The sequence below is a fragment of the Narcine bancroftii genome, chromosome 7 (assembly GCF_036971445.1).
Source record: "Narcine bancroftii isolate sNarBan1 chromosome 7, sNarBan1.hap1, whole genome shotgun sequence".
Lineage (NCBI taxonomy): Eukaryota > Metazoa > Chordata > Chondrichthyes > Torpediniformes > Narcinidae > Narcine > Narcine bancroftii.
In genome coordinates this window covers 81,758,829-81,772,401 of record NC_091475.1, presented here as the reverse complement: position 1 = coordinate 81,772,401, position 13,573 = coordinate 81,758,829, and the positions used below count along the sequence as shown (strand labels likewise).

Here is a 13,573-nt window from a genome sequence, read left to right as displayed (position 1 = left end):
CACTACCTCCTTTTGAGCACATGGAGTTGGGCCAACTAATGAATATTAAAGCCTATCTTTGGCCAGTCAGGAAGGGGACGGGAAGGGAGGGGAATGTCCTGGTCACCTTACTTCTAGGACTGGCCAAACTCTCAATCTGCAGCTCCCGAAAGCGAGCGGTTCAGGGCTCTTTCTGAGTTGATGCACCGGACATCTTCCAGGGATACGTTCGCGCCCGGATGTCCTTAGAAAGGGACCATGCGTTGTCCTCAGGAGCCATGGAAGGGTTTCAGGAGCGCTGGGCACTGCAGGGTGTGCACTTCCTCCTCAACGAGGAGTAATTGTTTGATGACCTTGGTGTATTTGTGTAATAATGTACGTGTGAAATAAAGTATATTTTTGGGGGAAAAAAGCCTTTGGAGTCAGTAGGTGCTTTCAAACTGCCTTGTAAAATGGTGTTAACTGGGCGATTTGCGTCTCAGGGAAACCCTGGCTGGAGTGTCTGTGGTGATCGGGGTGAAACGTCACTGCCGGGGGGTGGGGGGCAGAGGGGGAGAGAGGAGAGGGGTCGGCTGCCGCAGGGGCAGAAGGGGGAGCGCGATTGACGGTGGGAGAGAGACTGACTGCTGGTGGGGAGAGGTTGACAGCTGTTGGGGGAAGATGGGGAGACTCGCTTGTGTGACGATTTAATGGCTCCATCCCCTCTCAGCTTAAAAGGTGCTGGAGGCACATTTGCCCCACTAATTGCACCTGGGTCCCAGGAGGGCTACCCAGGTGCTGCAGTTTAAAAACACCTATTGATAGTCCTGCTGAGATTTGTCCGGGAACTTTTCACTTTTCACGGTCTCAAGCTGTTCCAATGACATTAAAATATTTTTAAAATATAGTCATTCCTGTCACAAAGGAAACTACCACAAACAGCAGCAATACAAAACAGACCATCGGCTTGAAGCGATAAACCATCTTTTCGATGAAAACTTCGTTTTCTTGAAAATAACTGCTGCAGGGAAGAGGAAATGGGTGCATTTGTGGAGTGAAACGTGAACCACCGAGGCAAGAGAATTTTTCCACGCCACAAAAGCAAACTGGAGATGCTGCAAGCCTCCTGAAAGAAGGACAAGCACTCAACATGTCAGGCAGCATCCGCAAAGAAACAGAGTTAACATCTCAGGTAAAGCACAGGATTCTGTGGTCAAGTGGGGGGGGGGAAACACACACACAAAATGCTGGAGAAGCTCAGTGGCCTCATGATGAAGGGCTCAAGCCCTTTGGTACACAAAGGCCCTGTCTGACCTGCTGAGTTTCTGCAGCATTTTGTGTGTTTAGAGTAAACATCTCCGGTCAATACTATTCCCAGATGTTAATGCTCATTTTAAACAGGAAATCCCATCAAAATGTTTAACCAAGGGAGAGCCTGCAGCCCCTCACGCCCGTCCAATGTCAGCGGCGCCGCTCTCTCGCCTCCATCTTGCCGGAGGATTCCTCCGCGTTCCCACAATGCTGCGGGGTGCGGGTGTGACGTGTCCAGTTTCGACGCACTGGCTGAGTGGGAGCTGGAGGATGTCCCTGATGCTGTTGCTGCTGCTGGTCTCCGGCGCTGTCCGGGGTACCGCGGGCTTCTACCTGCCCGGCTTGGCCCCCGTCAACTTCTGCGACACCGAGAGCCCCGAGTGCCAGGTGAGTCGGTCGGTCCTTGGGAGCCGAGCGCAGAGGAGAGCCCGGGGGAAAAAGGCCCAGCCTCCCGGATCCTCCCGTCCCGCTCTCTCTCCTCGACCCGAGACCCCGCCTCCCCCTCTCCCCTCCACTTTCCCCTACCCATCTCTCCCTGACCCCACCTCTCTCACCCTCGACTCCACCTTTCCCCGACCCCGCTTCCCTCCACCCTCCTCGCCCTGCCCTGTTCATCCCCTTTCCCCACCCTCTCTGTTCATCCTCTGCTCCGCCCTCCTCATCCCCCGCACCTGCCTTGTCCACTTCCTTGTCTGCCCTGCCCATTCCCTCGCACCCCGCCTTCCAGACCTCCTTCGCATTACCCAACTCTCCCTCGCCCTGCCCCTTCACCCCGCCCCCTACAAGCAAACTTAGCCCACTGTCATCTCAAGGAAGTGCACTACTCACTCTATACCCATGACTGGCTAAGCACAATTCATTTGTCACCTACAAATTTGCTGATGACACCACGGTTGTCAGCAGAATCAGAGACAACAATGAGGAAGTGTACAGGTAGTTGAGTGTTGTCATTACAACCTTGCACCCAATGTTAGCAAAACTAAAAAACTGATTGTGGATTTCAGGAGGGGGAAATCTGAACGCAAACCAATCTTCACCGAGGGGTCTGCAATGGAAGGGGTTAAGAATTTCAAATTGCTGGGTGTCAACATCTCTGAAGTTCTATCCTGGGGTCTCCATGTCAATGCAGTCATAAAAAAGTTTTGCCATTGGCTGGACTTAGTGAGGAGTTTGAGGAGATTTGGTATGTCACCAAAGAATCTCGAAAGTAGATAAGAACGAGATTGGGGATAACCTGCTAGGGGCTGGCTGAGGTGATATGGAGGTGTCAATGAACAGGACAAGAAAAGGCTACAGAGTTGTGAACTCAGTCAGTGCCATCACAGGCATCAGTCTTCATTGATGACATGTACAAGAAGCAGTGGCTCAAGAAAGCAGTCTATCCTCAAGAAAGCAGTCTATCCTTAAGGACCCTCACCACCCAGGCCATGCCCTCTTCTCACTGAAAGGGGGTGCAGGAGCCTGAAGACACACACCCAACGGTTTAAAAACAGCTTCTTTCCCTTTGCCATCAGATTTCTGAATGGACAATGAACCTCATTTTCTCTTTTTTTGTACCAATTGAGAAATCTCTTGGTGCCTGCCACATTGACCACCGCCAGTGGGCTGATAACGCCTCAAACCGTGCATCTTGGCGCCTCACAGTTTGGCGGGCAGCAACCTCCTTTGAAGAAGACCGCAGAGCCCACCTCACTGACAAAAGGCAAAGGAGGAAAAACCCAACACCCAACCCCAACCAACCAATTTTCCCCTGCAACCGCTGCAACCGTGTCTGCCTGTCCCGCATCGGACTTGTCAGCCACAAACGAGCCTGCAGCTGACATGGACTTTTTACCCCCTCCATAAATCTTCGTCCGCGAAGCCAAGCCAAAGAAGAATGCTGCTACACACAATGCATTTCATGACGTGTTTGTGGAGCACACAATAATCACATTGACATGATGGAGTGATTAATCAGCTTTAATTACCAAAAACCTGAGCATTACTGATACACGACTTGGCCAGGTTCCAGGTACAGGAGCAAGTCCGGGCACATCAGCCTTTATAGGAAAATCCAGGGTGGAGCCAAGGGAGGAGTTAGGGAAGGTCAGGGAGGTTGGACTGGCCAGTCCATACATCTATGCAAATGCCTTTCACGACAATGTTCATGACAAAAAAATCTGATTCTAAAACCCAAACCCAGCCCGCTCCCATCCCACTATTCCCAGACCAGCCTACTTCCTCAGCCAGTCCCTAGCAGGTTATCCCCAATCTCATTCTTACCTACTCAGCCTGCTTTTATCTTCCTATCTCATCCAGGCCATCCCCACTCTCCCAGCCAACACATCTCCACCTGTCTACATCCATCCAAGACTCACCCTCCCTCCCATCCTACATCTCGAGGCATCTACATCCAACCCAATCCTACCCATTCCACATCTCCACCCATCTACATACAATCCATCCCCACTCATCCCACGCCTTCACCCCTCTACATCCAACTCATTTTCACCCTCCCTCTTCCACATCTTCTGATATGAAGGTCTGGAATCTGGTGTAAATAAACATCGGGAAGAATTTTTCAGGTTGAGCAGCATCTGTGGCTGGGGTAGGAAGGGGGAATTGTTCATGTTTCAGGATGAGACCTTTAAAACTATTTCACTCAAAAATCCCTGTTTTGTCAAAATTATTCACTGGAGGTTCTATGTAAATTTAATGTGTGAAGTGGTTAACATAACACCTTTCCCACCATTCAGAATGTATCGGGGTGTAGGTGAATGGGGTGTAAATTGGGTGGCATGGATTCATGGGCCGAAATGGACTGTTACTGTGTTTTTGTCTAAATTTAAAAATTTTAGTTCAAGGGTTTTTTTTCCAAAAGGCCTTTATTACAAAAGAATTTCAGGAGTAAAAAGGAGTTCCAGTTGCATAGTGACTATAGGTCAAGTATTGTACACAGTTTTGAAGACCACGTATATTTAATAGATCATGGCTAATAATGCAAATTCAGAACCCTATTCCTGCTTTCTCTCCATGCCCCTTGTTCCAGTAGGGTGACATCCAACTCCATTTTTTAACATATCCAATTAATTGGCCTCAGCAACTTTCTGTGGTAGGAAGTTCCATAATTTCACAATTTGAGTGAGGAATTTTCTCCTCATTTGTGTCCAAAATAGCTTACCCCTTATCCTGATGAGACTGTGACCCTTTGTTTTTGACTTCCCTAACGTCAGGAACTTCCTGGATTTAACCTCCCCAGTCCTGTCAGAATTTTGTAAGTCTGAAAGAGATGCCCTCATTCTGCAAAATTCCAATGAATATAACCCCATGCTAACCAGTCTTTCTTCATACATCAATCTTACCATCCTAAGACTCAGTCTGGTGAACCTTCTCTGCATCCCCTCAATAGCAAGAATGTCCTTCCTCAGAGTAGGAAACCAAAACTGTACACACTATTCAAATGTGACGTCACCAAGGCCCCATACAACTGCAGTTCAAAACCTCTCTCAGTAAATGCCACAAGGCATTTTTCTTCACCTCCCACTATATCTGCATTCTACCCTTCTGTGGCTAATACACAGGTCTCATTGCATCTCTCTTTTTCTGAATTTGTCACCATTCTATTAATAATCTGCCTTCCCATTATTTCATCAAAGCAAATAAACTTGTATTTATCTGCATTATACTGCATCTGTCCCTTTCTCCACATCAGTCATCCACAGCCCATTGGAATTTTCCTCACAGCTCATTTTGCCACCTGTCTTAATGTAATCTATAAATTTAATGATATTACATATACTGTACAGTAATTCCTGTTAGATCATCAATATAAATTATAAATAGCTGGGATCCCACCAGTGAACCTTATGATACCCCACTAGTTACTGGCTGCTGATCTGAAAAGGACCCATTCATTACCATTCTCTGCTTCCTTCTTGTCACATCCACATCAGTACATTACTTTCTATACTGTGTCTTCCAATTTTGCACACTTGTCTCTTGTGCTGGACCTTATCAAAAGCCTTTTGAAAATCCAAATGCACCATGTTAATGGGTTCATCATTGTTACTCGACTGGTTACATCCTCAAAAATATTCCAGAAGACATGATGGATTGTTAAGGATTTAAGCAAGGAATTTGATGAAGTTTTGTTTGGTAGACTGCTGTGGAATGGTAGATTGCATGAAGTCCAAAATGAGATAGCGAGGTGGATAGAAAATTTGCTTCACGTTCGAAAATAGGGGGTGATGGTTGAAGGTTGTTTTTCAGACTGGTTTTCAACAGAGTTTGTTGCTGGGCCCTTGCTGTTTGTCATCTGTATCAATGATTTAGATGAAAACGTACATTCAGTATGATTAACAAGTTTGCAGTTGACACTAAACTGTTGATAGTGAAGACACTTGCCAAAGATTGCAGCAGGATCTTGATTGATTGGGCAGGTGGCAGAGGAATGGTTGATGGAATTCAGTGCAGAGAAATGCAAGGTGTTGCATTTTGGGAGATCAAACATGGGTAGGACCTACACAGTGAATGGTAGGGATCTGGGGAGTGCTGCAGAACAGAAGGATCTAGGAGTACAGGTACATAGTACAGTAAAATCTCCAGTATTTGGCGCCTATAGGAATCGTGGATGCCAGAAATGTGCATTTTCTGATTGACTGAGACTCACTCTTACACCTAACTAATATATCTACATTAAGAATACACTGTTTAGGTTACCAGAAGGAAGCATTTTTGAATATGTGATTACAGACACAATGATAATTAAAAGATTTATAACAAACATGTACATCAAACTGCAAGAGAAAGAGAACGAGGAAATAAGCTGTAAACCCAAACAAAAGTGGGAACAAGATCTAAACATAAAGATAAAGAATGAAACATAGGAAAAGCTATGCTCCGGAACTATGAGAAATACAATAAACATGAGGTTACGCATGATACAATATAATTGGTTACACAGGCTATACACCACGCCCCAAAAGTTAAATAAATGGGACCCAACAGTATCAGATAGATATTTTCGCTGTAAGAAGGAAACGGGAACAACAGTACATGCAATTTGGGCATGTGAGAAAGTGGAAAAGTTTTGGGAAGATCTAAATCAGGTATTAAATAAAATCACAAAAAGCAACATACCAAAAAATCCAGAGATCTTTCTTCTAAGTAATATAAAAAGTAAAGAACTTGGACTTGATTTGGATGGAGCACAAAAAAGATTTATTATGATAGCCTTAACTGTAGCCAAAAAATGTATAATGCCAACCTGGAAATCAAAAGATAGCCTGAGAATACAGCAATGGTACAGAGAAATGAATAAATGTATTCCATTGGAAAAAATAACAGTATTCGAACAAATTTGGGAACCGTACATGGAACACAATAGAGAGGTCCTACCTCCACCACCTAAAATTACAGAATGAGAAGAAGACAAAATGAACTAACCCAGTATGTAAAAGTAGATGACACAAATTTCTTGTTTATTTTCATTGTGTGGTCACATTGTTTAATAGGTTTAATGTATCATGTATGTTGAGCGTTAAGTGGGTGGGGAGGGGGGGTGAAGGAGGGAGGGAAGGGAGGGGGAAAAAGGGGAGAAAATGACACAGTGTATATTCAAGAGGGAAATGTTTGTGTGTATTTTGGTCAGTATGGTTCATAGTGTGAAAAATTAAAAAATATAAAAAAAATAAAAGATAGGAAACCAAAAAAAATGCACTGTTTAAAAGACAACTATTGTGGGTAGGACATTTTGGTCGGCATGAACAAGTTAGGCTGAAAGATGGAACGAGTGTGGGTAGGACAATTTGGTCGGCGTGAACAAGTTAGGCTGAAGGGTGGAACGAGTGTGGGTAGGACATTTTGGTTGGCGTGAACAAGTTAGGCTGAAGGGTGGAACTAGTGTGGGTAGGACATTTTGGTTGGCGTGAACAAGTTAGGTTGAAGGGTGGAACAAGTGTGGGTAGGACATTTTGGTCGGCGTGAACAAGTTAGGCTGAAGGGTGGAACGAGTGTGGGTAGGACAATTTGGTCGGCGTGAACAAGTTAGGCTGAAGGGTGGAACTAGTGTGGGTAGGACATTTTGGTCGGCGTGAACAAGTTAGGCTGAAGGGTGGAATGAGTGTGGGTAGGACAATTTGGTCGGCGTGAACAAGTTAGGCTGAAGGGTGGAACAAGTGTGGGTAGGACATTTTGGTCGGCGTGAACAAGTTAGGCTGAAGGGTGGAATGAGTGTGGGTAGGACAATTTGGTCGGCGTGAACAAGTTAGGCTGAAGGGTGGAACTAGTGTGGGTAGGACATTTTGGTCGGCGTGAACAAGTTAGGCTGAAGGGTGGAATGAGTGTGGGTAGGACAATTTGGTCGGCGTGAACAAGTTAGGCTGAAGGGTGCAACTAGTGTGGGTAGGACATTTTGGTCGGCGTGAACAAGTTAGATGAAGGGTGGAACTAGTGTGGGGAGGTCATTTTGGTCGGCGTGAACAAGTTAGGCTGAAGGGTGGAATGAGTGTGGGTAGGACAATTTGGTCGGCGTGAACAAGTTAGGCTGAAGGGTGGAATGAGTGTGGGTAGGACAATTTGGTCGGCGTGAACAAGTTAGGCTGAAGGGTGCAACTAGTGTGGGTAGGACATTTTGGTCGGCGTGAACAAGTTAGATGAAGGGTGGAACTAGTGTGGGGAGGTCATTTTGGTCGGCGTGAACAAGTTAGGCTGAAGGGTGGAATGAGTGTGGGTAGGACAATTTGGTCGGCGTGAACAAGTTAGGCTGAAGGGTGGAATGAGTGTGGGTAGGACAATTTGGTCGGCGTGAACAAGTTAGGCTGAAGGGTGCAACTAGTGTGGGTAGGACATTTTGGTCGGCGTGAACAAGTTAGATGAAGGGTGGAACTAGTGTGGGGAGGTCATTTTGGTCGGCGTGAACAAGTTAGGTCGAAAGACCTGTTTCCACATCGTATGACTCAAGTCTAAGCATGATACCCTTTTCATAATTCCATGCTGACTTGGACTATTCACAGGATTAGAATTTATTATCATGAACAAAATATGAATTTTGGTGATTGCAGCAGCATCACAGTGTAAACATTCATATAACCAGCTTACAATAAATTTTAAAAAATAGTGCACCAAAAGTCAGGCAGTGTCTTTGGTTCATTGATTATTCAGGAATCTGATGGCAGTGGGGAAGAAGCTGTCCTTGTGCTCATCTTTAGAGTTCTGTTTTAGTTGTTTGTGTGTTGTACAAACACTGAGTTTAATTATTCCTGGTGAGAGCGGCTGGTGATGAGGATGTTGTCGAGGTAGATGAAGATGAAGTTGAGCCCACAGCCTACCATGTCAATAAGCCTTTGGAAAGATTGGGCAGCATTCTTTTTCTGTTGTGTTCCATGTACGGTTCCCAAATTTGTTTGAATACTGTGATGTTATTTCTTAAATTGTATGGTTTTTTTTCGCAATGGAATACATTTATTCATTTCTATGTACCATTGCTGTACACTCAGGCTATCTTCTGATTTCCAGGTTGACATTATACATTTTTTTGCTACAGCTAAGGCTACCATAATAAATCTTTTTTGTGCTTCATCCAAATCAAGTCCAAGTTCTTTACTTCTTATATTACTTAGAAGAAAGATCTCTGGATTTTTTGGTATGTTATTTTTTGTGATTTTATTTAATACCTGATTTAGATCTTCCCAAAACTTTTCCACTTTCTCACATGCCCAAATTGCATGTACTGTTGTTCCCGCTTCCTTCTTACAGTGAAAACATCTATCTGATATTGTTGGGTCCCATTTATTTAACTTTTGGGGGTGGTGTATAGCCTGTGTAACCAATTTTATTGTATCATGCATAACCTCGTGTTTATTGTATAGTTCCAGAGCATAGCTTTTCCTATGTTTCATTCTTTATCTTTATGTTTAAATCTTGTTCCCACTTTTGTTTGGGTTTACAGCTTATTTCCTCGTTCTCTTTCTCTTGCAGTTTGATGTACATGTTTGTTATAAATCTTTTAATTATCATTGTGTCTGTAATCACATATTCAAAACTGCTTCCTTCTGATAACCTCAGCCTGCTTCCCAATTTGTCGTTCAGGTAGGTTTTCAGTTGGTGGTATCAAACATTGTACCTTGAGTTATACCATATTTGTACTTCATTTGTTCAAAAGATAATAAATTATTTCCCAAAAAACAATTTTCTATTCTTGAGGCCGAAAAGCATGCACAGGAACTCAAAGAGCCTGAATGGGGTGATGAGATCTGTCTTAGGGATGGTGTCTGGGTGGACTAAAATCTGATTGTAGCCATGTACCTTGGCACTGTCCAGGTTTGCCGTGAAGTCCTGGATGTGAGGGATAAGATACCGGTCAGCTTTTGTGACCTGGTTAAGTCGGCGGTGGTCCCCACAGAATCTCTAGCCCCCAGACATTTTGGGATCCATGTGAAGCGGGGATGCCCACAGGCTGTTTGAGTGGCAAACTATGCCCATTTCCTCCATCCTGCAGAACTTGTCTTTGGCCAGATGGAGCTTGACAGGGACAGCCTGCTTGCACATGTATGGAGCGACGGTCCAGTGGTGGGGATATGGTACTGGACCCCATCCTTGTGGCTGTCAGTTGTAAACTGAGGAGTTATGATGTCTGGAAAATCAGCTATGATCTTGACATTCTTCTTGTTGGATAAGGTCACTGAGCCAAGTTGGGGTGCAGTCAATTCAGCATGGCGCAAGGCGATCGATTCAAATGTCTTGAAATTGATGAGACATTGTCCTTTCAAATCAACCGGGGGGAGAGCGCCTGGAGAAAATTGGTGCCCAGCAGCAATTGTGGGAGGTCAGCGATGGTAAAGTTCCACTTGAAATGGCAGAAGTTGAAGTTGAGCTGGATCATGCAGAGCCCCGTATGTCTTGATGCTGCTGCTGTTGGGGGCAGTCAGGGGAAGCTCCTTCTTTCCTGATCAAGTGTCAGTGCTCGAGGGGGACAACACTCTGACCTCTGTTCCCATGTCAACAAGAAAACACTCCCAGATATAGAGGAGTCAATCTTTTTGACTAGTCACCGTTGCCACTACCGATTGCCAGCTGAGAAGTTTCCCACTTGCGTGCAGGGCAGTCGGCAGGCCACGGAGCCCCATCTTTAGTGGTAGAAGCACCGCTTGTCTTGACTGACGCTGTTTGAGGCTGTCGCCCTTTCTGTGGAGACTGAGGCTGTCTGTATCACCTGGGGAGACACAGCCGCCAACTGGTTGATGGTTGCTTCCCCCTGCTGTTGGCTTGTCATAGTACATCTGCACAGGCTGCCATCCTGATGTCGGTGAAATTGTCATCTGAGAGGAGCAGGCGGATGTCCTCAGGTATTTGCTCGAGGAAAATCTGTTTGAAGAGGAGGCAGGTCCTGTGTCCATCCATCAGGGCGGACATTTCGTTCATGAGTGTGGATGGTTAGTGGTCGTCTAGGCAATCCCTGTCAGGAGTTTTGCCGCCCTATCATGGTGGAAGAGTCCGAATGTATGCTTGAGGAGCATTTTGATGCCTTTTACTAGTTGTTTGTTGGTGTTTGGTGAAGATAATCGATAATGTGCCTGCAAATTATATCACAATTATTTAGGACAGGTAATTATTCAGGTAATTTAGGACTGGGATGGGAATCAGCACTGTGAACTTTTGGAATTTTTTTCAAGAGGGCTGTGAAGGTTCAGTTAATTTTTTTGTAGAGATATAGCATGGTAACAGGTCCTTCCGGCCTACAGTCTGGGCTGCCCAAATGCACTGATTAAGCTACAAACCCCATTTATTTTTGGAGGGTAGGAGGAAATCGGAGAACCAGAAGGAAACCCATACAAACACACAGAGAACGTACAAACTCCTCACAGACAGCGCCAGATTTGACTGGGATTTTTTAAAAATATGACAGCCATGATGTTGATGAATGGTGGAGGCCAATGATATCTAAAACTACTATTTCTTGTGTTGCTGGAGGATTGCCTGGCTGGCTTTTGGAGAATGATTAGCGTATGAAGAATGGTCTTACTTGGATCATGCAAGAGTTGCTCACTGAATGCAAAACAATTTGGAAGAAGTACCTAAATTTAATAAAAATGAAAGGTGGTATGGGGAAGAGTAAGTCCACATCACTGAAGCAGAGAATGGAATTAAATTGATAGGTTTGCATTTGTTTCGTGGGCTTGGTTTACTCAGCTCTATATTTTAAACATCGATTGTAAGTTTACAAATTTTTGTTCCCCTCGTTTCATTCACACCATCTGACTTGGAACCGTATCACTGTTATTTCAATAGAGGGTTATTGATGTGAGGTAGGGAAAATTGTTGTGGAATAGGTTTAAATGGGTTGGCACAACATCCTAGGCTGAAGGGCCTCTCCTGTGCTGTAATGTTCTTTGTTTTGTCTAAATTCTGGGTCTTTTATTACCTCTACTGCACATTGGGAGAACTTTCATAAGTTGCAGAGGTTCAAGAAAGCATCTCACCACCACCTTCTCATGGGCCGATGGGGATAGACAATAAGAAAGGCATAAAAGAAAAATTGGGCTTGAAAGATGTTTTGGGAATGAAATCTCGAGCATTGGTTCCCTGCTGGAATTTGATCCTCATCTTCTACCCAAATCATGCATATAATTAATTGGCTTTTCTTCATTGTTGAGCAGATGGCGATCGAAACCAGACAATGTAACAGATGGTCTTGTAAAGATAGGGCATTAAAACTACAGAATTAAGCAACAGTCACCAATGACAGAGTGTTCACAGAATTTAAATCTTTCAGTTTCCTTGGGATTTAAACTCTGATTTTTAGATCATTAGTTCCGATTTCTGAATTACATAATCCTGTAATTTAAGTTCTGCACCACTATCTTACCCATGTTTTGATTTACATGAGATAACTGATGGAATTACCCTGTTTACATGAATGCTGAAAATTAAGTGATATTGTGCAAAATCTTTATATTGATTTATGAATCACCTTTTCAGTATCAAACTGCCTTCCTTCAGCAGCTTGTGGTTTTTTTCCAGTCAACCTCAAAAATGGATTTTTGTGAAAAAGGAGGTTTGCATTATTTCAGGGTCTTGCTATGATTACTGGGTATTAAACAAAATGTGTGGCAATGTAAATCATGAGGTGCATTGCTGCTAAACGTAAATGTAATGCACTATGAAAACAATTCTAGATTTGCTTCAGCTGTTCAACTTATCAGGAATACACTGGCAAGACTGTCCCACCAACCCTAAAAGTATATTCAAACACATGAATATAAATAATATCCTCAAGATATTATCATACCTCAACATATCCTCAAGATCCAGGGTAGTAGATTTATGATGGAGATGAGGAGGAACTGCTTTTCCCAGAGGGTGGTGAATTTGCTGCTCATTGAAACAATGGAGGCTATAACAGTGTATATATTAAAGACAAGGTTGGATAGATTTTTACAAAGTAGGAGAATTAAGGAATATGGCATGTTGGTGGAGATCAGCCATGATCAATTGAATGGTGGAGGAGACTCAATGGCTGAATGGCCCTATACTTGCTCCTATTTCTTAGGTTTTTATTGTGCTCTACCATACACTAAGGTAATGATTGGTCTTTAACTACTTTATTGCACTCACTCATTTCCCTCAATTCACCTAGTATCCAACAATTTCTCAATCTCTGACCTGCATGTACTAAATGACTGAATCTGAACCCTATTTAGTAGAGAATTCCAGAAATTCATTACTTCTTGGTGAAAACATTTCTTCACATTTTTGTTTTAAAAATGTAGAAAGTTCCTGACATCTACATGAACCATCAGCTCCACATTAATTGTCTCATCTCCCATTGATTATTTAAATGAGATTATCATTTATTTTTCTAAACTCAAGTGTATGGATCTAATCATAATTTCTCAGGACAAATGTTCCATTCCAGGAATCAATCAGTTGAAACCTTGCACTCACTTTATTGCAAGTATAGCGTTCCTTGTATAGTAAACCAGACCTGTACACACTATCTAGGTCTCCCCAGGGTCCTGTATAATTACCATAAGAATTTGAGGTTGACTTAGCCAGGAGTAATTGTGACAGCTTTTTTTTCTTTTTCTCCCTTTCAGAGTGTCATTGAATTATTTGTCAACCGGCTTGATTCTGTGGAATCTGTGCTACCATATGAGTATGCTGCGTAAGTAATTATTTTAAATTTGAAGCCTTTTAGAATCTAGGTGGAATATTTATTGATTATCTGAAGATATGTTCTGGCATTTATCTATAAGTTCAAATTGTATTAACAACTTGCATCTAAATCAAAAATATTCTGGCATATAAAATTGTAAAAGTGGTTCTT

At 43.5% G+C, this 13,573-nt stretch overlaps 1 protein-coding gene across 1 annotated transcript in view; it reads left to right on the top strand.

The window, feature by feature from the left end:
* Nucleotides 1-1,401: 1,401 nt before the first annotated feature.
* Nucleotides 1,402-13,573, top strand: part of tm9sf2 (transmembrane 9 superfamily member 2) — a 73,074-nt gene continuing 60,902 nt past the window's right edge. Inside the window, exons 1-2 of the mRNA XM_069890512.1 lie at nucleotides 1,402-1,656; nucleotides 13,344-13,411. Of these exons, the coding sequence (XP_069746613.1) occupies nucleotides 1,417-1,656; nucleotides 13,344-13,411 (308 nt within the window). The 5' untranslated portion in view covers nucleotides 1,402-1,416. The remainder of the gene's footprint in view (nucleotides 1,657-13,343; nucleotides 13,412-13,573) is intronic.